This window comes from Canis lupus, chromosome 36 (assembly GCF_048164855.1).
Source record: "Canis lupus baileyi chromosome 36, mCanLup2.hap1, whole genome shotgun sequence".
In the NCBI taxonomy this organism is placed as follows: Eukaryota; Metazoa; Chordata; class Mammalia; order Carnivora; family Canidae; genus Canis; species Canis lupus.
The window spans coordinates 5,116,264-5,136,857 of record NC_132873.1 but is presented as its reverse complement, the minus strand read 5'-3'; the positions used below and the strand labels follow the sequence as shown (position 1 = coordinate 5,136,857).

Below are 20,594 nucleotides of genomic sequence, written 5' to 3'. Positions count from 1 at the left end.
GGACTAAGGGCTCGCAGTGGGCTTCGGGCGGCCAGAGGACCAATAGTGCGCGCCCTTTGGGGCGGGGCCAAGGTGCGGGCGACGCCGCGTGTCCCCTCCGCGGCCCCGTAGTGACGAGATTGTTGTGGTGTTGCAGAAATCCGGGCTTGGAATCGTGGACGTCTGTGCCGCCGGCTGCCCGGGACCTTTGGTGCAGCTGCTGGGGGCGGCGGCGAGTCCACGCGGTTTAGCCCTTGCTGGATCTCGTCGCACGGGTAACGAGGAGCGGTCGATGGGGGAGCCTCAGCTCTCTCGGACTCGATGTGGGAGCCGGATGCTTCCCCCTTGAGAAACCGGGCTGGGGTCACGTATTAACCCCGAGAGCGGACTGGGTGCCCCGCGGCGTGGAGGAGGCCGAGTCAGGCCGCCGGGCGGTAGGATCGCACCCTGGGGGCTCCGTTCTTACCCCCCCACACCCCCTTCTGCTCCAGGAGCTGCTCCCACATAATTTCTGCCCAGCCATGTCGCCGGTTTCAGCTGCAGCCCGGGTTCCTGCCTTGGTCTCCCTGTTTGACCTCAACGCGGATGCTCGGGTCTGTCAGGGCCTGAGCTTGGTGAGCCACCCATCGGAGGCGGCTCCGGCCCAGGCTCTGCGGACTTCCTGTCCAGGTACCTGGGAACGTTTGGGGAGGACCCATGAGGAACGGGGCAGGCTCTTTAGAGCTTAGCGCTTGTCCAGGGAACACATTCTAATTGATAAATTCCCCGGTTTAAGAGCCCTTGACATCTTCCTACTGGATAAAATTTATCTAACATTCACTCCGTCTCTGGGTGAGACTGCCTGCAAAAAAAATCCTTCAAAATTCCTATTGTCCAAAGGTAACTGGATTCCAATCAAATCATTCATTCTTGCTGAATGTAAAACTTTTTTTTTTTTTTTTTTTACAACATTTGTCTCTGGCTGTTTTTCTTAGCCTTTTTTTTTTTTAAACAAACCACACGGTAATTGGAAATGTGAGCTATGGGCAGCCCCGGTGGCTCAGCGGTTTAGCGCCGCCTTCAGCCCAGGGCCTGATCCCGGAGACCCGGGATGGAGTCCCACCTCGGGCTCCTGCATGGAGCCTGCTTCTCCCTCTGCCTGTGTCTCTGCCCCCCCTCCCCACCGTGTCTCTCATGAATAAATAAAATCTTAAAAAAAAAAAAAAAAAGTAAATGTAAGCTAAAAACTGGGCATTTGGGAAGTGTTTTCTGCAGTTAAAAATAATTTTAACATTTCTACAGGATTCCCTTAACCCATCCCGTCAGACTGTTTGATATATGTTTGTCTCACATCTTTTCAGAAGCATACTTCCCATATAAAATGATCACTGTGCCATTTATCTCATGATTCCTAGATTATAAATTCTTTGAAGGAAAGGATGTGCCACCTTTTTCATTTGTGTATCAGACACTGCATGTAATTTCTAGGTACTGCAGATTTGGACTCCCTTTCCACCTCTAATTACCCTCCCCTTATTTAGGTTCAGCAAGCCCAGAAAGAAAACTACCCCAGGGTCTCCTGGATATTTCAGAGAAGTTATTTTGTTCCACTTGTGACCAGACCTTCCAGAACCACCAGGAACAGGTAAAAGGCCAGGTGCTGAGCTAAATGGTAGAAGCAAAAAGTATAATGGTGGGTGAGGAGAGGCAGACATGTGATTTGTCTTTAATTAATAAAGGTCCATGTTTTAACTAAGGCAGTTGGTATTACCTGGTCATACTTCCTGGAGTTCTCTCTCTGGTCTTGAATACTTACTATTAAGGGCCAGGCTGGGGCATATTTCCACATCAGCCTCCTTCTTTGCCTCCTACCAGAGGGAACATTATAAACTTGACTGGCATCGGTTTAACCTAAAGCAGCGTCTCAAGGACAAGCCTTTCCTGTCTGCCCTGGATTTTGAAAAGCAGAGCTCCACAGGTGACGGCTGGTAGGAGACCTGTGTTGAGTAGGACATGGGGGTGGAGGAAGGCCCTAGTTTAGGAGCTTGAGGAAAGGTCAAAGATGGAACACCAAACTTGTGCACCTCATGTCGTTTTCAGGAGATCTTTCCAGCATCTCAGGATCAGAAGACTCAGACTCAGCCAGTGAGGAGGACTTGCAGATACCAGATGAGGAGAGGGCTGAATTTGAGAAGCCCAGCAGACCCCAAGGCTTCCACCCACATCGGGTTCTTTTCCAAAACGCCCAGGGCCAGTTTCTTTATGCCTATCGCTGTGTGCTAGGCCCTCGCCAGGCAAGTGGCAGCACAAGTTGTGTGGTCAACTGTGGCCTTTGAGCACTCAGCCTAGATCTCCCCTAAGCCCAGGCCATTTCTTATTTCTCTTCTTCCTGTTGAATGTGGGTACCACAATGGACAGCACAGTGTTGGACTGAATTGGCCTGAATCTGAGGTCGAGTGTAATGGAATTAAGTTCGGAAACAGACCAATATAGGTTTGAGTGGTTATTCTACCACTTGATCGCGACTACAAGCCTCAAATGTCCTCATTTGTAAAGTGGAGACAAGCCTCAGGATGGTTGTATGAAATGAGATCATGCACGTGAGACACTTGGCACTGATTTCTTCCTCTCCGTGAATACAGTGGGCATGTTTGTGCTGTCATCCAGGTACCACCAGAAGAACCAGAACTGCTGCTACAGAACCTGCAGAACGGAGGTCCCAGATCCTATGTGGTGCTCATGGCTGCAGCTGGGCACTTTGCTGGCGCCATTTTCCAAGGGTGAGAGGGTGCTGCATGGGGTAGAAGGATGGACTGGACCCCGTTAGCCTGGGAGTACGGGCTAATTTCCAGTACTGAGTCTGTGTTGTCTACAGAAGAGACGTGGTGACACACAAAACCTTTCACCGCTACACAGTGCGGGCCAAGCGGGGCACAGCCCAGGGAATTCGCGATGCCCGGGGTGGGGCTTCTCGGTCTGCCGGAGCCAACCTGAGGCGCTATAATGAAGCCACATTATACAAGGTAAGTTAGGTGTCTCGGATCTGGTGGTCTGCTAATCTACTTTTTCCCCCCCTCTCATCAAATGTTAGCGTGGGAAGCTTGACCCCATTATTTCTGGGAAGGCAACAGTAGACTAGGAATGGATCCCCAAGAGTCTTCATCCTCTCATTCTTCCCTCGTATTATTTTCTATTTCACATTCCTTATACATCATCTTGTGGCCCATTTTTTTGGGTTGGAGATTTAAAAATAGCAAGTGAAGATACACAGGGCTGAGTTATTCTCTTCCCTAGGATGTTCGTGACCTGCTGGCAGGGCCAGGCTGGGCTAAAGCACTGGAGGAGGCTGGGACAATACTGCTGCGTGCCCCCCGCTCTGGCCGGTCCCTGTTCTTCAGAGGCCATGGTGCACCCCTGCAACGAGGGGACCCCCGACTTTGGGATATCCCCCTCGCTACCCGCAGACCTACCTTCAGAGAGCTACAGCGTGTGTTCCATAAGCTGACCACCTTGCATGTCCATGGTGAGCCTTTGATCCAGACCCCCCAGACTCCCTAGATCTTCCTGTACCTTCCAGCCCAAGCCTTGGGTTCTCATTTGTACATCCAGACAGCATCTTCATTGAGAGAGACCTGAGCTGGCTTCTCCTCAGCTAAACTTGAGAAACATCTTTTGTTTTATGGCAGGAGAAGACCCCCGGGAGACAGCCAGGTTGGACTCACCTCAAGCACATAGGAAGACAATGAGAGTGGGGAAGAAGGCTCTCGAGGCAGAAAGAAAGGTCTCCAGTGATGAAAATGAGACACTTGGGCAGAATGAGGAATCTCCCAAACAGGGTTTGAGCACCATCTGGCAACTGTCAACTCTATCTGGGTGTCTATCCTGGAAATGCAGTGTCAAATCTCCTACTGTCACTTGCCTCTTTATAATGAGCCCTTACATAACACACATACCATTACACACACGCATAGGGCTGTTACGATAAGGGGCACCCGGTAGCAATTACTAAGATGGGTTTAATCACCTTTCCCAACTTCCTGTTCTCTTTTGTTCACTGATGTATCCCCAACACTTAGGAAATATGACATAAGAATGTGAAACAGAGGCTTGTGTGGCGCGAATCTCACATAATTGCCCTCTTACTGGATGCTGCAGTTTGGAGCTGAGGCCTGCTTGGTTCTTAGCCTGCACGGCTGTCACAGCTCCCATGCTCTCCCCTGTTGTGTACCATCCTAAGGCTGCTCAAGGGGAGAGCCTAAGGACGTTTGTCCCTGCGTGGGTCCTTCTGGGCCTGTCTCCATCTGAGCTGAGAGCCTCATTTCTACATGGGATACTAATGGATTCAGCTTTTGATGTGCTACTTGATCTTTGGTGACAAAATACAAATACTTAATTTCATTTCAAGACAATCTGGATTCTCTTTTTATGTACATTATTATACATCTGGGGCAGCCCACATCCTTCCACCCTCTGTGTATTTCTTTAGATGGACCTAACATCGTATTTTTCCCTAGGTTCAGGGTCGGAGGGAGAGGACAGCTTTCAGGTGGAGCTGGAGCTAGTAGAATTGACAGTAGGGACCCTGGATCTTCGTGAGTTTGAGGTATTGCCAAAGCGGAGAAGGAGAAAAAGGAATAAGAAGGAGAGAAGCCAGGACCTGGAAGCCGGGGTGCATGTGACTCTTCCCCAGCAACCTCAAGGAGATGAGGCCTTCTCACAGTCCGCCCAGGCACATGCAGCCCCTTTGGGGCCTTCCCTGGATGAGGCCAAGACCCCTGATCAGTCAGAGCTCTGGGACATGCTTCTGGCTGCTTGCAGAGCTGGAGATGTTGGGATATTGAAACTCCAGCTAGCTGCTGGCCCCACAGACCCTGGAGTTCTGTCTCTGCTCAGTGCCCCCTTGGGCTCCAATGGCTTCACCCTCCTGCATGCAGCAGCTGCAGCTGGGAGAGGCTCAGTGGTTCGCCTGCTGCTGGAGGCAGGTGCCGACCCCACTGTACAGTAAGTAATGGTCCCCAAGCCGAGCCCTTTGGGGTATAGAGAGGATCATCTGGAGGCTAACGTTGGTACTGGCTACTTGACAGTATTCCCTTTGATCTGTTTGGGTGAGGTTGGGAGATGGAGGAGGCGAGCTGAACCCACTTTGGGGGGTTTTCGCACCTAGGGACTCCCGGGCCCGGCCACCATATACGGTTGCAGCTGACAAGTCAACGCGTAATGAGTTCCGAAGGTTCATGGAGAAGAATCCAGATGCTTACGATTACAGCAAGGCTCAGGTCAGCTGGAAAAGGAAGCAGCAGTAGAGTAGGAAGGCAGCATTGATCCTGGCTAAGATCTTTTCCACTTTCTTATAGTTTTCCCAAGGACAGTTTGTATGGGTCTTACCTTACACCTCCCTGGAAATCCTCCAGGTGCCAGGGCCACTGACGCCAGAAATGGAGGCACGGCAGGCTATGCGGAAAAGGGAGCAGAAGGCTGCCCGGAGGCAAAGGGAGGAACAGCAGCGGAAGCAGCGGGAGCAGGAGGAGAGGGAGCAAGAAGAGCAGCGGCGTTTTGCCGCCCTCAGCGATCGTGAGAAGGTGAGGCTGGAGGTTCTCTCTTCCACAGCCCTGATTTCCTCAGAGGTCTGACCCCTTCCCAGCGTGCAGCTGTCACTTCGCAGGCACCCTGTCCAGCTCTGGGGCCTTGTCCTTAATAAGACTTCTCTTCCCCTCAGAGAGCTCTGGCCGCAGAGCGCAGGCTGGCTGCCCAGCTGGGAGTCTCCACCCCGCAGACACCCGGTCCTGCAACCCTTTGTGCTCAGTAAGTACAGGGCCAGGTGTGGGCAAGTGGAATGAATGCTGCAGAGTCCTCCAAAAGGCTGTTGGGGGGAGGGGGGACTTGAGATGTTCTGAGAAAACCTCTGGAACAAAACCAGATATGGCCGGAGGAGCGGGGAAGAGCTTGGATTGGAAAGTTTCTGGGGTACCTGTTCAGCCATCTATCTTCCTCTTGTCCAGGCGCTGCTGGAGTTGTGGGACATCCCTCCAAGGCCTCATTCCCTTTCACTATCTTGACTTCTCTTTCTGCTCCACACGCTGCCTCCGGGATCACCGCTGCCAGGCCGCCAAGCCCTCTTCCTGACCTCTTTACAGCTGCACCTGGGCCAACTCTGGGCCCTGAGAGGGTGCATTCACAGTAGCCCTAGGTTTCTTCTTTCCCGTGAAACCGGAGTATTTGGAAGATTAAGAAGGACACTCAGGAACCAGGGCAAAGACAGGGCCATAGAGGGGTGTGGAGCTGGTACTGTCTCTGGAACTTTAATCGTAATAAAGTTTGGCAAGGAAACTGCACTTGTATTGCATTCAGGTTGTGGCCTTTGGTTCCTGGCGGTCACCGTGGCCAGCACCAAGGGATCCTGCCCACTCCATGTCCCGGGTCCAAGGTTACCTTTCTTTCAGTGCCCACTTAACTCCATTGGTTCAGGGGCGCTTGGCGTTTCAACTGAGAGGGAATAGACAAATGTCTTATGTGAAGTGCTATTAAGTATAGGCCTATCCACAAACTGGATTTGGGGCTGGAGAGGCACGCTTTCTAGCTCCAGCAATGTAATTTTGTTGAGGCCTCCTCTAGAAAACAGCAGAGGTCGTGGCACATAGAGGGTCTGTTGGGGCCCTCGCTTTGTCCAGTACCGGCCCAAATTAAACCCATTGATCCAGACTTGGCCCTGAAGAAGAGAATAGAGAGTGGAAGAAAATGGTCAGCTCTCAAGGGGGTAAAATCACCCCCTTTTGGGTTTCTTTTTTTTTTTTTAAGATTTATTTTAGAGAAAGAGAAAGCACGGGAGTGGGGGTAGGGGGCAGAGGGAAAGGGAAAGAGAGAATCCCAAACAGACTCCCCGTGCTGAGCATGGAACCTGATGCGGGGCTCAGTCCCACAACCCTGAGATCACAGCCCAAGCCAAAATCGAGAGTCAGATACTCAACTGACTGAGCCATCCAGGTGTCCCTCCTTTTGGGTTTCTAATCAGGAATAATTTCCACTCCCCCTTCTAACGTTATTTTCTTCTCATCACCCTGACCCCAATGTCAGCAGTACCTTGGTCCATCCAGGTAGAAAGAGAAAAGTGTCCCCGCCTTCTCCGAAAATTGGAAACGTTGTGGAGTAGAAGGTGGGGCCAGAAGGAGCTTGAGGACGTGTACTTTTCATCAAGTGGAGGGGAAACCACCACTTTACGAGCTTATCAACATTCAGAGGGAACATCAGCCACTGGGTAAGGACCATTTGCCCCAGAACTGGTGGCTCTAGTAGGCCCTGTGAAGAAGGCAAATAAAAATTCATCATTTCTTAAGCTCTTATGGTGTAACTGTCCCTAATCAAGCCCTGGGATGCAACGAGTGGCCATGTCTAGATCCCCACAAGCGACTATTTTGCTGCCTCTTTTTTTTTTAATAAATTTTTATTTATTTATGATAGTCACACACAGAGAGAGAGAGAGAGAGAGAGAGAGGCAGAGACACAGGCAGAGGGAGAAGCAGGCTCCATGCACAGGGAGCCTGACATGGGATTCGATCCCGGGTCTCCAGGATCGCGCCCTGGGCCAAAGGCAGGTGCCAAATCGCTGCGCCACCCAGGGATCCCTGTTGCCTAACTCCTAAGCACAGGGCTCTTGTTTGTCTTCTATTAGGCCCCTATTTTTCCAGGGGAGTTTGATGGACACTAATATGCAGGAGAAGGGACAGGCAAGGCTAGCTCACCTTGAAGTCACTGCTGTTAGATCCGAAACTGAGCCTCCCCATGTTCTCCAGTAAGATGTCCAATTTGGCCCCACCTTTCCCCGTCAAAAATAGTTGGTGTTTCATGTTTCGTTCCAAGACACCGTGAAACACCTGTGGATAAGATGCGCTCTGAGAGGAAGGGCTCTAGCTTGTGGCCATGACACAGGAAGCTACGTTAGCACACGTGTTTGGAAAGCAAAGAGAATGTAGCCCGTCCTTCGTTACCCATGTATTCTGGAACCTTCGCCTCAAATTCTTCCTCATCCCAGCTTATCTGTGGCCCCTCCTGCAAACGTGGGCAGATACGGGGTGCTGGGAGGAGAGGGGATGGGCTCACAGGGTAGCCCGGAATGAGGTCCTTACCCCATCTACCATTACATAGGCACGGTCGTGGACTCCATTGTTAGGCACCCAGAACTGCGTTGGCTCAGGAATGGGATGGGGCAGAAAAGTCCGGTACAACATAAAGCCATGGTCCTGGGTGTGGAAGAGTTAAGTACTTAAGATGAAATGAGAGGAAAGAGGATACTATGGGGAAGATGGGCAACAGAGGGAACCTCTGGCTACAGCTGTTGGGGAAGGCTCCCGTGCCTCCAGGACGTGGGATTGTCTCTTACCTGTTTGACAGCCTCAAAGGACAAGGGCAAGATTGAATGGATGGGCCCTTGGGGGCACAGGAAGTCTAAGAAAGCCAGCAAATCCCCATCCTGTTAGGATAAGGGGAAGATGTTAGAATAAAAGGTAAGTCAGAATAGAGGGCCAGAAAGGCTGGGCCATTTAGAGAACAAAGGGGTAGGATCAGAGAAAAGATGATCCAGAGCTTACCAGATGCAGGGTCAAAGGTCCAAGCATCATCTTGGGGCTGGGGGGAGGTAAAGGTCCCAAGGGAATTTCCTGGAACTGAGCCCAAATTCTCTCAGGAGCCATAGGAAAACCACACAAATAACCCCTACTCCCAGACCCTACTAAGCACAGGGCTCTCAACCTGGGTTCCGGGGAAAGGCTTTAAGGGGTCACGAAGATCCTGTAATTTTGCACATGCTTGTGTGCGTCTTCCCAAGTAGTCCCGTCTGGGTGGCTGGGAAGTGGTTCTGTAGGCTCTGCGGCCCAGACAACAACCAATGATTTATGGGATCCCATTACTAACAATTTAGGTACTCCCTTTCCCCAAATTGATAAAAGCCTTTGGCACTTAATGAAGTGGTAGGGCACCTCACTGATGACGTTTCGAAGAGCAAAAAGCTTAGGTGTGAGGTCTCCTGCTTCAGATATTGGTGCATCGTAGTCATAGCTGGTAGTAATTGGAAGAAAGCGCCCCTTCTCATCAGCACCTGGGGTCAAACCAATTTCATTCATTCAGTGTCTTTCAAATGACAGGCACTAAGCAAAGAAATTCACACAAAGAATTTTGCCATCAGAAGGGGCAGTGGTGGCCACATCCAGCTTTGAGACCTCCTAATCTACCCAGCCCTTGGATTCTAATTCCTTGATGCCTCCCTGCTTCCACCCCAGGGACCACCTGGACTCACCATTCCAGTATCCAAAGTTGGTACCTCCATGGAACATGTACCTGAAGGGGGGTAAGGTGGGGGGAAAGGGAAAAGCTGACCCACTGAATCACTTTCCTCCCCAACATCCCGTTTTGCCTTCATGTTGGCCCCCGTGTCTCCAGTTACATGTTCACACTGGCTCCCAGCTTCAGCATGTTCTCTAGGCCTCTGGTTACAGCCAAAACAGACCGTGTGGAGTGATTCTGGCCCCAGTAATCCAGCCAGCCTGTGTAATACTCGGAGTTCACCTAGAAAGCAGCCACAAGTGAGATGGGGACTGAGCTCGACCCATTCCCAACCCCAACTCCTGCTTTGATTGCCCTCCCCTCCAGCTCCTCACCAGTGGCCCATGGGGTTCATAGTTCCGAAGCAGGGCAAAGATTTTGGTCATGTTGTCAGCTGCAGAGAGGAGACAAAAGTGAAAGATAAACATAGAAGAGGTGCCCCTTCCCCAGACTCTACTCCACCCTCGCTCAGAAGACCTGGGCCAAAATCCACAGTGGTGTAGAGGCCCTGGAGGGAGCCACATCTGAGTCCTTCAGGCCCATCTGTGGTGAAGAGCAAGATCCTGTCTCCTAGCAGCGCACGGAAAAGCCCAGCCAGGTGCTTCATGTAGTTGACGTCACAGGCTCTGTAGCTACCATATTCATTTTCCACCTGCCAGGAAAATGGAAAATGGAGCTCAGCCATGCAGCAGAGGTTAGGACCCCTGGCACCTCCTTCCTCTCACCCAGTCCCTTGTACCTGAATGCTAATGATGTTGCCCCCGTTGTGGTAGAGCCATGGATATAACTTGGGCAGTAAGACCTTGAACCAGGAGTCCACTGCAGCAAGAAAGTCTAAAGGAAGGAGCAGTGCTCTGCTCATTAGGACACCACTGCCTTTGCAGCCCCCACCCATAGCATCAAGGCCAGCAACTTCAGTGCTGCCTGAACCCTGGGCTACTGTTTGCAGCCCACTCGCCCACAAATGAACCTGAGCAGTGGTGACTGAACCCTGAGCACTTGTGAATTTGCATGGCAATGACATCTAAGCACAGGAAACCTTAAAGTTGTAAATTAAGAAATTTTTTAATGTAAGAAAAATGTTAAAAGCATCATAGGGAACTAATTATGTAATCGATGTATACTTGAGAGAGCTGTGAAGTAGCATGGGAGTTAACAAAAATGCAGAATGATGACTTGCACCCTGATGGAACTGACAGTTCTGGTGATTTAAGTCATCCATCAGAAGACCACTATATTCAGTATTGTGCCTTAAAATCTCAGGCCCTATTTGTGATTTTTGTTGATTCATCCTCGGGGTCCTCACACCTGTTATGACCTCTGCTTGACACTTTCTCTCCACCATCCTTCATCTGGCCATTCTCAGTACAGTTTTCAGATCTTAACTTCTATTTCACTTCCTCAAGAAAACCTCTGATAATCCTGATGAGGGTAGGTGTCCCTGTTACATACTCTCATGTCACCTCTTACTTTTTTTCAAGCACATAACAAATTATCAGTATTTCTCTAAATGCCCCCCCCCCCTTAAAGGCTTTATTCATTTGACAGAGAGAGAGCACAAGCAGGAGAGGGAGAAGCTGACTCCCCACTAAGCATGGAACCCGATGCAGGACTCGTCCCAGGACCCCAGATCCTGACCTGAGCCAAAGGCAGACTGAGCCATCCAGGTGCCCCTCTCTAAGTGTCTCCTGTCAGTCTCCCTCACCCAGTGAACAGGAACCTATTTGTCAGGTCCATCTGCTTCATCCCTATCCTTGAGGACAATGCCTAACATGTAGCAGACTCTCAAAAATGGATTCAATGGAAGATGTACTCGAGGGTATTTTTGCATTCTTAAAACGTTCAATTCCTTTCCATTTTGCATTCTGTACAAAGGGTGCCAGGTCTGACTGCCTCCTTCTATCCAAGCATATATTAAAGCTCATCCAACAAATATTTATGAGTGTTTAGCATGTACCCAGCAACATTCTAGGTGTTAGGGATACAGAATGGAACAAAATCGATAAAAATCTCTGCCCTTGTGGAATTTCCTTCCCAGTGAGGAAAGCAGGTAATAAATAAATAGCTAAAATACACAGTATGTTAATGCCCAGGAGAAAAAATAAAGCATGGAAGGATATAAAATGGCAGGAGAGCTTAAGTTTTAGAGGGCAGCTGAGGGAAGGCCTCTCTGAAAAGGTGATTCTGCAGGAAGATAGAGGGAGCACCAAGTGCAACGGCCTCAAAGCAGGAATGTGCCTGATAGGTTTGAAAAACAGCAATGAGGCCAGTGTGAACAATGAAGAAAAGAGTAGAGGTCAGGGAGGTGACTAGGTCCATTAGGTAGGGCCTGAGAGGCCATTTTAAGGAATCCATGGTTCATATTCTGAAGGAGAGGAGAACCTATTGCAGAGGTTTTCTATTTCAGAGTTGTTAGCTACTAGATAGGATTGAAAGCCATGGGAGGGACACCTGGGGGCTCAGAGCATGATCCCTGGTCCTGGGAAAGAGTGAGTCCTGAATTGGGCTCCCTGTGGGGAGCCTGCTTCTCTGCCCACCTCTCTGCCTCTCTCTGTGTCTCTCATGAATAAATAAATAAAATCTAGGGATCCCTGGGTGGTGCAGCGGTTTGGCGCCTGCCTTTGGCCCAGGGTGCGATCCTGGAGACCCGGGATCAAATCCCACGTCGGGCTCCCGGTGCATGGAGCCTGCTTCTCCCTCTGCCTATGTCTCTGCCTCTCTCTCTCTGTGTGTGACTATCATAAATAAATAAAATTTTAAAAAAAATTAAAAAAAAAAGAAATCTAAAAAAAAAAAAAAAAGCAAGCGATGGGAATGGATGAGATTGTCTAAGGAGTGAACACATAAAAGAGAAGGGTCGGAGAACTGAGGCCTTCAGCACCCCATCCAGCATTTAGCAGAAAGAGAAAGGGCAGAGAACCAGCAAGAGACTAAGGAGGAGTGGTCAGCAAGGCTGGGATTCAGGGAAAGGAGCACAGACCACATAAAGATGGTATCTGGAGAGCCAAGAGAAGAGTGTATGTGAAAGGATGGGGTGAACAGCCGGGCTGGGTGCTCCTGACTGGCCAAGGAGGTGAGAGGCCTGGAAAGGAATTGTGGACTTGCAGTGAAGAGGTCGCTGCTTTCTTGGGAAAAGTGGACACTGCATGCCGGTGTGCCAGCACTACTTTGCCATTTCAAATGTATTTCAGAGCCAGCTGAGTTGGGGAATTGTTCTGAGGAGCATAGAGCTCTTCAGCACCCTAAGAAGCGGGATGGTCCCCAACAGATACAAAGCATTTTTACTAGAGTGATCTTTTTAAAAGATAAATCAGATAAGATCACTCCCTTGTTCTGATGACTTCCTATCTACACTTGAAGTAAAATCCAAACTCCTTAAAATATAGGGCATTTTAGAGCTTAATCTTGAGTTCTCATCTTTTCTCTCCTGATGCTCTTTCCCTCAGGCAATGTCTCAACAGCCAAGGATCTAAATGCCATCTCTAGACTGATAAATCCCAAATTTATCTCTAGCTCAGAGCTCCCCGTGAGCGTCACATTCACACAGCCTGTGGCTTAACACCCTAACTTGTGTGTGATGACACAAATTTAACACAACCAGAACTGTTTTTCCCCCAAAAAAGGTAGTCCTTTGCCACCCCTAGTCTCCTCCTACTTCCCTGTGTCAGTAAATGGCACCACCATGTTCATTGGAAACATGACTCCTTTCTTTCCAAACCCGATTCATGCTGCCCCCACCCTTCTCCTTCCCATCAGAATCTAACAAGGCCTGGTGATTTTTGATCTTCAACCTACATCTCAAAACTGCTCTCTTCTTCCCATCTCCACCACCGTCGCCTTAATCCACGAGCCATCACCTCCTTCCTCAATCACAGCCTGAGTCTCCCAATTAGTTTCTCCACCTCCATCCTTGCTTGGCCCCCTCCCTCCATTCTCCACATCCGGGCTAAAGTAATTTGAAAACAAATCAAACCTGTCTGGTTAAGCTCTTTCAATGGCTTTCTACTGTGTTTATGATAAAATACCAACCCCTTACGGTGGCCTACAAGGTCCTGCATTAACAGTCCCTATCTATCTCCAATTTCACGTCACATTCCTCTCTCCCTTACCCACTATGGTCTGGCCGAGTTGGCCTCAACCATACCACTTCTTTCCCACCTCTGGGCTTTAGAATATGCTGTTCCCTCTACTTGGGTCATTCTCACCTCATTCTTCATATGACCAAAGCTTTTCCTTCCCTAGAGTCAAGTGAAATGTCATCATCTCAGAAAAGCCTTTTCTGACCTCCCTACCCAAAACAGGCCTTCTCTGTTACTCATGGCCTCATGAGTATTGTTTTTTTCTTGTGTGGTATTTTTACAATTTGCAATAATCTTACAGGTTTTGTTTTGTTTTTTAAAAAAAACAAAAACAAAAACAAAAACAAACCTGTTTCTTTCCCCATAAGCCCCACTACACAAGGACTGGGTCTGCCCGGTGTCAGTTTGTAGCATCTTGCTAGGCATGAAGGAAACACTCAAATATCTGCATGGATGATCTCCAGTTTGGGGATGGTCTCTTCAGTTTTGAGCACCCAAATGACTCATTGTGTTCCTATCGGTTGCTTTTATTTTCTGTGTTGAAACTTTTGTCTCAGCTCACCTGGATCTGAGGTTCTCAGATTTATTTCAGGTTTTTGAAGCAACCAGGCTGGGAGACCCCCCTGCGACAAACATAAAGACAGCAGGTTTTGTTGTTTGGGAGTGGGGTGGAAGAGGTATGAAGGGAGGATATTGAGTATAGCACTGGAAGTGGCCCTACAGTGTGGGCAGATGGGGGGAGTGAAGGAACTGCACAGGAGTGGCTCTGGTTCTATCCCTTCTAACTCACCATATCCCACTCTGCACAGATGTAAGGTCCTGGTCTCAGTATGACCAACAGGTTCGCTAGAGATGCCTCTTTCAGAAATGCAAAGAGGTCCCGGCTGCCATTAAAATTATAGACCCCAGGCTCTGGCTCATGGTAGTTCCAGGGCACGTAACTGAGAAAGAAAAAGGTTAACAGGGCCCAAGGCGGGAGGTGCTGGAGAGGCCTAAGGGCTCAGGCCTTGCATGGAATCTCCAGGAAGCTGTTGGAAGGAGGTCCTGGCCCACCCTTTCCCACCCTTGGCCTGGAAGCCCTGGAGCTCTCATACCCAGCTAGTCCTCCTGTCCCAATCCCCTTCTGACGGGGGGTGGTAGGAAGAGTAAATCCCACCCTCCATGGCCTGTCCTGAGCACTTCTTACAATTGTACAGTGTTGAGGCCACTCATTCGCATCTTGAAAAGCCGGTCTGCCCAAAGCACCCGTGGTACCCGAAAGTAGTGTAGGCTGCCAGACACGTAGCGGAACGGGGCCCCATCTAGAAGGAATCTGTCATTTATCCGATCCACTATGAACGACCGATTGTCTGCCTGCAAAGAGAGAGCCCGGGGTCAGCAGAGGCCTGGAACAGAGGGAGGGGTCAGAGTCTGCAGAGGAGATGGAACTAGCCCAGCCTGTTGTTCTGTTATTTTCACTTTCTCTCCTGGGCTGGATCTCATCCCGCCTCACCACGCCCAGCCTGCCGATTCAATCCTGTCATTTTACCTGGGGCAGCAGCAGGGACAGAAGTGGCAACAGCAGGACGGGAAGGCAGAGCCGCTTCCTGGGAGCCATGGCGCTAACAGGGCTCCTCTATTCAGAGAGGGCGGTCCGGCTGTCACGTGGTGGATTCCTGGGAGGGAACCTCAGCGAGCAAGGGGGCGGAGACCACCTCAAGTCACCAGGCAATTAGCCTGGACTTGTCCACCCGCGCTACTCTACTAGTTTGTAAGATCCTCTACATCTTGAATCCGCTTCATCAGCATCACCTGGGAGCTTGTTAGAAATGCAGAGTCTCAGGTCCTACCTCAGACCTATTAGAATCAGAATTTGGATTTTAACAAGATTCCCAGGCGATCCGAAAGGCATTCAAGATTGAGAAGCACTGTGGTACTAAACTGAGCTCCCTGAGGGTGAAGAGTACCTTGTCCATCTTGCATCCTCAGCTTCTAGCACGGGACTCGGTACATAGCAGGTTAAATCTAGATGAATGAATGTCGGAACCAGGGGGCTAAAACAGGTTCGGAATCAATCTTCCCAGTGGTGTGAAAGTAGGAACCAAGTTATAAATGGGATTTTTTTTTTTTTCTCCTAGTGGCCCTGCTACAGCAAAAGAGACCACCTCAGCCATTCTGTCTTCTTTGGATGTCCACCGCTCTTCAATTTATCCCTGCCCGCCTCAGCGAGAGCTGTCAAGAACAACTACCTGGGGCCAAGGCTTGGGAATTTATGAATTTCCATGACTCCTGCCTTCACAATCCCAAGCCTGGGATGTAAGGACCAGGATAAGAAAAATAGAATCATAATAAAAATAACAGCAACTTCTATTTATTGACACCAAGGCTGTGTCAGATAGTGTGCTAAGCACTTTACATCTCACTTCATCTTCAAAAAGCTCCGTGCAGTTGGTAATTATCACTCCCATTTTACCCATGAGGGAATTGAGAGGCAGAAATTTTAAATAGTCTGCTCAAGGTCACGCAGCTAGTTTAGCAGAGCTGGGAGCTGCAGCCTGGCCTCCCCGTACGGGCACCTAACCTTAGGTACTGTTAGAGCTTGTTTACAACTGGGGAAACCGAGGCTCTGAGAGGTTAAGTCGTCCAAGGTCACGCAGCTAGTAAGCTCTTAACCACTGAAACTAGGGTAGTGGGATGCAGGCCTGAGCCCCGAAGGGTGCACCGATCGGCGCTGTGGGGGTCCAGGCCGCCGGCCCCCGCCCGGCCCCCGCCCCTCGGGGCTGGACTGCAGCTTCCTACCTCCGGCATTGGGAGACGGGGGGCCTGGGGGGCCTCGGGCCGAGCCCGGCTTTGCTCCCCTTGGGCGCGGGTGCCTGCGTCCTGCCCACTACTGAAGGCCTGGTGTGGAACCCTCACCGGGTCCCGGGACCCGTGCTCCCCGCGCCTTAGCCCGCCCCCGGCCTCTCAGCTCCGCGCCCCCACATCCTCCGGATGCCCTGCGGTTGCTAGGATACCGCGGGCCGTTACGCCGGCGCGGCCTGATGACGTAGACGCTCCTTCCGGTCCGCGGCGCTCGTCTCCGGCCGGAGCCAGGTCAGTGGGGAGTCGGGGCCGGCCCTCCCGGGGCTCTGCGCGCCGAGGCCGGGGCGGGCCCCGCCGGGTGGGTCCGGGCCTCGCCCCCACGCTCCGCGGCTGCCGAGGCGGCCCGACGGCGAGGACGCGGCCTGGGCGTCGCGGCGTGGCCCGAGGCTCCAGGGCACCCGACCTCGGCCGTGCCCGAGCCGGCGTCGCCAAGGCTCGTTTCCTCTGCGTTCCGAGGCCCGGGCGCCAGCTCTGCACGTCGGCACTTCGGGGGTCGTGCCTGGCCCACGACCCTGCCGTCCTTTGCCTTCCAGCATGATCCGCGGGGCCCCCAGCGCGTCGCCTGGAAGAGCCCCCTCAGCCCGCACGCGGCCGTCGGCAGCCCCGGACCGCCCCTGAGGAGGATGACTGAGGCGCTATGGGCCACGCGCTGTGTGTCTGCTCCCGGGGAACCGTCCTCATTGACAACAAGCGCTACCTCTTCATCCAGAAACTGGGGGAGGGGTGAGTGTTGAAATCGCCTAGCCAGCCCCCAGGGTTCTGGTGAGTGAAGGACAGCAGTCTGCACGTGATAGGGCCTCAGGAGGTTCATCCTTGTAAAGCATCCTTTAGCTCCCCTGACAGAGCCTAGCAACCCGAATGCCAAGAAAGTGGATTCTGGAGCCAGGCCACCTGGCTCCACCTGGTGTGACCTTAAGCCGTGGTTTCATCATCTGCTTAATGGAGATAATCATCTTTTTTTTTTTTTTTTTAAGATTTTATTTATTAGAGACACACACATACGCACATGCACAGGCAGAGGGAGAAGCAGGCCCCATGCAGGGAGCCCGATGCGGGACTCGATCCTGGGTCTCCAGGGTCAGGCCCTGGGCTGAAGGCTGCGCTAAACCGCTGGGCCACCCGGGCTGCCCTGGAGATAATTATCTTTTGTCGCTGATGGAGTTGTGAGGATTAAATGAGATAGTGCATAGAAATCATCTCACCAAAAAGAGAAAAAATAATAATAATAATCTCACCCAGGGCCCGGTTCACAGCACTTGACAGATGTTGACTGTTACTTACTCATGTAACATTTCCGGAGCATTTGTCACGTGCAGAGCTGTGCATTATGACCAAGGTACCTCAAAGATTGCTGTGTTCCTACCCTTGAGCTCAAAGTGTAAAATCTTCAGACTTCTCCTGAAGCCACGTCTTGGGAGGGTTTCTGCTGACTGGGAAAGACACCCCCTCCCCTCCCCACCCAGGGAGTTCCTCTGGGTCCAAGCAGTGTGGGAGATGACCGTGGTCCTTCACTGACCCCTTTGGCCCACAGTGGGTTCAGCTATGTGGACCTAGTGGAGGGGTTACATGATGGACACTTCTACGCCCTGAAGCGGATCCTGTGTCACGAGCAGCAGGATCGGGAGGAAGCCCAACGAGAAGCAGACATGCATCGCCTCTTCCATCACCCCAACATCCTCCGCCTTGTGGCTTATTGTCTGAGGGAGCGGGGCACTAAACATGAGGCCTGGCTGCTGCTACCCTTCTTCAAGGTCAGAAAGTCTCCTGGCAATGGAGGGGCTTGCAACAGAGTCATCTACCGAGGGCTGTGTGAGTAGCCAAGCACGTTAGGAAGCAGAGACCATGTCCTGTGTTGGACCGCTTCAGATTTGGGGTTTAGGGGAACCCAAGTGGGACTGTGAGGTGTGTAGTGTGTGTGGTGAAAGAGCTGCTAGGCTGTGACACAGGGAAGGGATCAGGCTGAGGGAGCAGAGACCCAGAAAACCTGTCCAACCGTGGGGAAACTTGTGTTGCAGAGGGGTACGCTGTGGAACGAGATAGAAAGGCTGAAGGACAAAGGCAACTTCTTGACTGAAGATCAAATCCTTCAGCTGCTGCTGGGTATCTGCAGAGGCCTTGAGGCCATTCATGCCAGAGGTTATGCCCACAGGTCAGTGGGAGGGCCCAGTGTGCTTATGGGGCAGAAAGAAAGAGCCTCACCAAAAGGATTGAGTGGTCTCTGCTCTCCTCCCAAGGAACAGTCCCCATGATTCTTTTGCCCCCAGGGATTCTAGTCTCCCTATCCAGGGATGTTCATGGGCCATTTATTTCCACTTTCCTGCAGGGACCTGAAGCCCACCAATATCTTGCTTGGAGATGAGGGGCAGCCAGTTTTAATGGACTTGGGTTCCATGAATCAAGCTTGCATCCATGTGGAAGGCTCCCGCCAGGCTCTGGCCCTGCAGGTAAAAGAGTGTCCAGGTTCCTTTGCCCTCCTGTTCCCCATCCTCAGCCTTTCCTGTTGCATGCCCCAGTTTGGTCACATGACTATGACCTGTGCCTCTCTTTTGAGCTATGGGGCCACTCTTCCAGGACTGGGCAGCCCAGCGATGCACCATCTCCTACCGCGCCCCAGAGCTCTTCTCCGTGCAGAGCCACTGTGTCATTGATGAGCGGACTGATGTCTGGGTGAGGAGCATGTGGGGGGGCACATGGATGGGGAGGAGTACCGCTCTGTACCTGCTGTGCAGCAGAGGGGCAGGTCTTTGGTTTCGATTGCATGGGGCCCCAGGAACCGTGTATGTCCCCATCCCCCTCGACTTCCTTCCTGGGAACCGTCACTGACACTGTACTCAATTGCTCAGGAAGTGGTATCATTCCTCCCTTTGAACAGAATGAGTACAGCTAAGTGTCAGGACTGAAGGCAGTGGCAAGCAGGGGGTGCAGAAGCCTCCAGCTAGCTGGTGCTTTCTCTGGACCCTGGTGGTGTCATGGGGCTGAGGTCAGCCTATTCTTATTAGCTTATGTAGTCACCTTTCACTACAGAGTCCAGAGGAAAGAGATCATTTCTATTGGTCCCTTGTCAAGTAATAACCAAGTTATGTTCAGTCCCTAGGCTGCGTGCTGTATGCCATGATGTTTGGGGAAGGCCCATATGACATGGTGTTCCAGAAGGGTGACAGTGTGGCCCTTGCTGTGCAGAACCAACTCAGCATCCCGCAGAGCCCCAGGTGAGCAATAAAAGGGGTACGAAACACTTCAGACTCCTCACTGGCATTAGTGGAGTTAGAACCGTAGCATGGGGAATGAGGACCCTCCAGTCACCCTGCCCGCCTCCTTCCACAGGCATTCTTCAACCTTGCGGCAGCTGCTGGCCTCAATGATGACTGTAGACCCCCAGGAGCGCCCTCCCATCTCTCTCCTCCTCAGTCAGTTGGAGGCACTGCAACCCCCAGCTTCAGGCCAACATACCACCCAAATCTAAACAGACCAATGGCTACGTTGAGAGGTGGCCCTGTGCCTTGGAAGGAGGCTCTCATCCCTCATTAGAATCTCCACCCGGTGTCTCCAGGACTGCTCTCTTGGCATCGGGGACAAGTGGATGGGAACTGTCAGCTCAGTCTTATTTCTTTGCTTCTACAACAACTGGACAGGGGACTGACTGGGTGTGGACGAGGGTAGGAGATGGGGAAGGGGAAATGGATAGAATCTAGAAAGGCTCTGAGCAGGACTGCTGAGCTTACATCATGGTCTGCCTTCACATCTGGGAGCAGGAGAATGTATAAATAGAAGAATAAAGTGAAAGCAGCTTGGTGTGGATCTTAGTCTCATTGTTCCTGGAATGAAAGAGAAGAGGTGCCCGGGGCCCAGGGTCTGGTTGCCATTTCCAAGGGAACCGCTTGGGAAGAGGGACTGGCCTAATGAGGAATGGCATGACTTCGCCATTCTGCCTAAGGAGGCAGGTGTCCCTACCTTAGATCTGACTAGCTGGGAGGAGTCAGTTGTCCTAGCTTGTCTTAGTCAAAAACTTAAAGCTCTTCTGGATCGAGCTGGCTTCTCTGCTAAGAAGTAGGACCAGGGCCCCCTAGAAGCACATTGAATTTGTTCTTCCCTTCATTCCCAGGAGTGGGTAGCTGAGTCAAAGCAGCCCAGCCGGTTTGCCAGGCTAGGGCTTCTGGGTGGAGACACCTGAGGAAGCTTCCTGACAGCAACTTAACAGGTCTCTCCCAGCCTCGGCCTGGGGGCAAGGGGAGTGGAGGTGGCAGCCATTTGGCCCAGTCTGTCCCAGAGGGTTCTAGCTCACACACGGTTAATGATTAATGAGGCCAGTGTGGTGCAGCAGTATCCAGCTGCCACTTCCTGCCCTACTCTGCTGAGTAAACAGGGGCCCTGCCTTTGCCGGGCTTGAAACCTGTTCCCTAGGGA

At 51.5% G+C, this 20,594-nt stretch overlaps 3 protein-coding genes across 10 annotated transcripts; 2 read left to right on the top strand and 1 right to left on the bottom strand.

Moving 5' to 3' along the window:
- Window positions 1-65: 65 nt before the first annotated feature.
- ANKZF1 (ankyrin repeat and zinc finger peptidyl tRNA hydrolase 1) lies at window positions 66-6,290 on the top strand. 2 transcript variants are annotated; one of them, XM_072813122.1, is made up of 14 exons: window positions 67-254; window positions 471-648; window positions 1,500-1,603; window positions 1,834-1,936; window positions 2,059-2,252; window positions 2,626-2,738; window positions 2,834-2,981; window positions 3,253-3,481; window positions 3,645-3,794; window positions 4,473-4,959; window positions 5,123-5,234; window positions 5,370-5,537; window positions 5,675-5,760; window positions 5,958-6,290. In XM_072813122.1, the coding sequence occupies exons 2-14, from the start codon at window positions 501-503 to the stop codon at window positions 6,079-6,081; spliced, it is 2,166 nt and encodes a 721-aa protein (XP_072669223.1). In that variant the 5' UTR covers window positions 67-254; window positions 471-500; the 3' UTR covers window positions 6,082-6,290. The 2 variants fall into 2 exon arrangements, with proteins under 2 accessions (XP_072669222.1, XP_072669223.1); XM_072813121.1 differs by having other exon boundaries at window positions 66-648.
- On the bottom strand, window positions 4,352-16,369 carry GLB1L (galactosidase beta 1 like). Of its 5 annotated transcripts, XR_012024997.1 has the most exons (18): window positions 16,128-16,325; window positions 14,878-15,004; window positions 14,536-14,702; window positions 14,140-14,290; window positions 13,912-13,972; window positions 10,010-10,104; window positions 9,748-9,922; window positions 9,606-9,664; window positions 9,392-9,513; window positions 9,245-9,285; window positions 8,928-9,046; window positions 8,541-8,615; window positions 8,333-8,422; window positions 8,079-8,192; window positions 7,695-7,826; window positions 7,036-7,251; window positions 5,344-6,664; window positions 4,352-5,239 (listed from the first exon to the last, which is right to left on the bottom strand). XR_012024997.1 is itself a non-coding variant. In XM_072813124.1 (17 exons), exons 2-17 carry the CDS (start codon window positions 14,944-14,946, stop codon window positions 6,395-6,397), a joined length of 1,956 nt encoding a protein of 651 aa, XP_072669225.1. In that variant the 5' UTR covers window positions 14,947-15,016; window positions 16,128-16,369; the 3' UTR covers window positions 4,352-6,394. The 5 variants fall into 5 exon arrangements, 4 of the variants coding, with proteins under 4 accessions (XP_072669225.1, XP_072669226.1, XP_072669224.1 ...); XM_072813124.1 differs by having other exon boundaries at window positions 4,352-6,664; window positions 14,878-15,016; window positions 16,128-16,369; XM_072813125.1 differs by having other exon boundaries at window positions 4,352-6,664; window positions 14,878-15,185.
- STK16 (serine/threonine kinase 16) lies at window positions 16,279-19,988 on the top strand. 3 transcript variants are annotated; one of them, XM_072813133.1, is made up of 8 exons: window positions 16,279-16,421; window positions 16,724-16,913; window positions 17,722-17,941; window positions 18,206-18,339; window positions 18,514-18,634; window positions 18,762-18,857; window positions 19,278-19,399; window positions 19,515-19,988. In XM_072813133.1, the coding sequence occupies exons 2-8, from the start codon at window positions 16,828-16,830 to the stop codon at window positions 19,651-19,653; spliced, it is 918 nt and encodes a 305-aa protein (XP_072669234.1). In that variant the 5' UTR covers window positions 16,279-16,421; window positions 16,724-16,827; the 3' UTR covers window positions 19,654-19,988. The 3 variants fall into 3 exon arrangements, with proteins under 3 accessions (XP_072669234.1, XP_072669235.1, XP_072669236.1); XM_072813134.1 differs by lacking the exon at window positions 16,279-16,421 and having other exon boundaries at window positions 16,564-16,913; XM_072813135.1 differs by lacking the exons at window positions 16,279-16,421; window positions 16,724-16,913 and adding an exon at window positions 17,503-17,526 and having other exon boundaries at window positions 17,783-17,941.
- The last annotated feature ends 606 nt before the right edge of the window (window positions 19,989-20,594 follow it).

Excerpts from the sequence above, each read along its gene's own strand:
- ANKZF1 (XM_072813121.1), top strand. The coding sequence starts at position 501 with ATGTCGCCGGTTTCAGCTGCAGCCCGGGTTCCTGCCTTGGTCTCCCTG. Across the intron at positions 649-1,499 it reads TCTGCGGACTTCCTGTCCAG|GTTCAGCAAGCCCAGAAAGA; the intron begins GTACCTGGGAAC and ends CCCCTTATTTAG. Across the intron at positions 2,253-2,625 it reads GTGTGCTAGGCCCTCGCCAG|GTACCACCAGAAGAACCAGA; the intron begins GCAAGTGGCAGC and ends GCTGTCATCCAG.
- GLB1L (XM_072813124.1), bottom strand. The coding sequence starts at position 14,946 with ATGGCTCCCAGGAAGCGGCTCTGCCTTCCCGTCCTGCTGTTGCCACTT. Across the intron at positions 13,973-14,139 it reads TCTGTGCAGAGTGGGATATG|GGGGGTCTCCCAGCCTGGTT; the intron begins GTGAGTTAGAAG and ends TGTTTGTCGCAG. Across the intron at positions 9,514-9,605 it reads ATGAACCCCATGGGCCACTG|GTGAACTCCGAGTATTACAC; the intron begins GTGAGGAGCTGG and ends GCTGCTTTCTAG.
- STK16 (XM_072813133.1), top strand. The coding sequence starts at position 16,828 with ATGGGCCACGCGCTGTGTGTCTGCTCCCGGGGAACCGTCCTCATTGAC. Across the intron at positions 18,340-18,513 it reads GCCAGAGGTTATGCCCACAG|GGACCTGAAGCCCACCAATA; the intron begins GTCAGTGGGAGG and ends ACTTTCCTGCAG. Across the intron at positions 19,400-19,514 it reads AGCATCCCGCAGAGCCCCAG|GCATTCTTCAACCTTGCGGC; the intron begins GTGAGCAATAAA and ends CTCCTTCCACAG.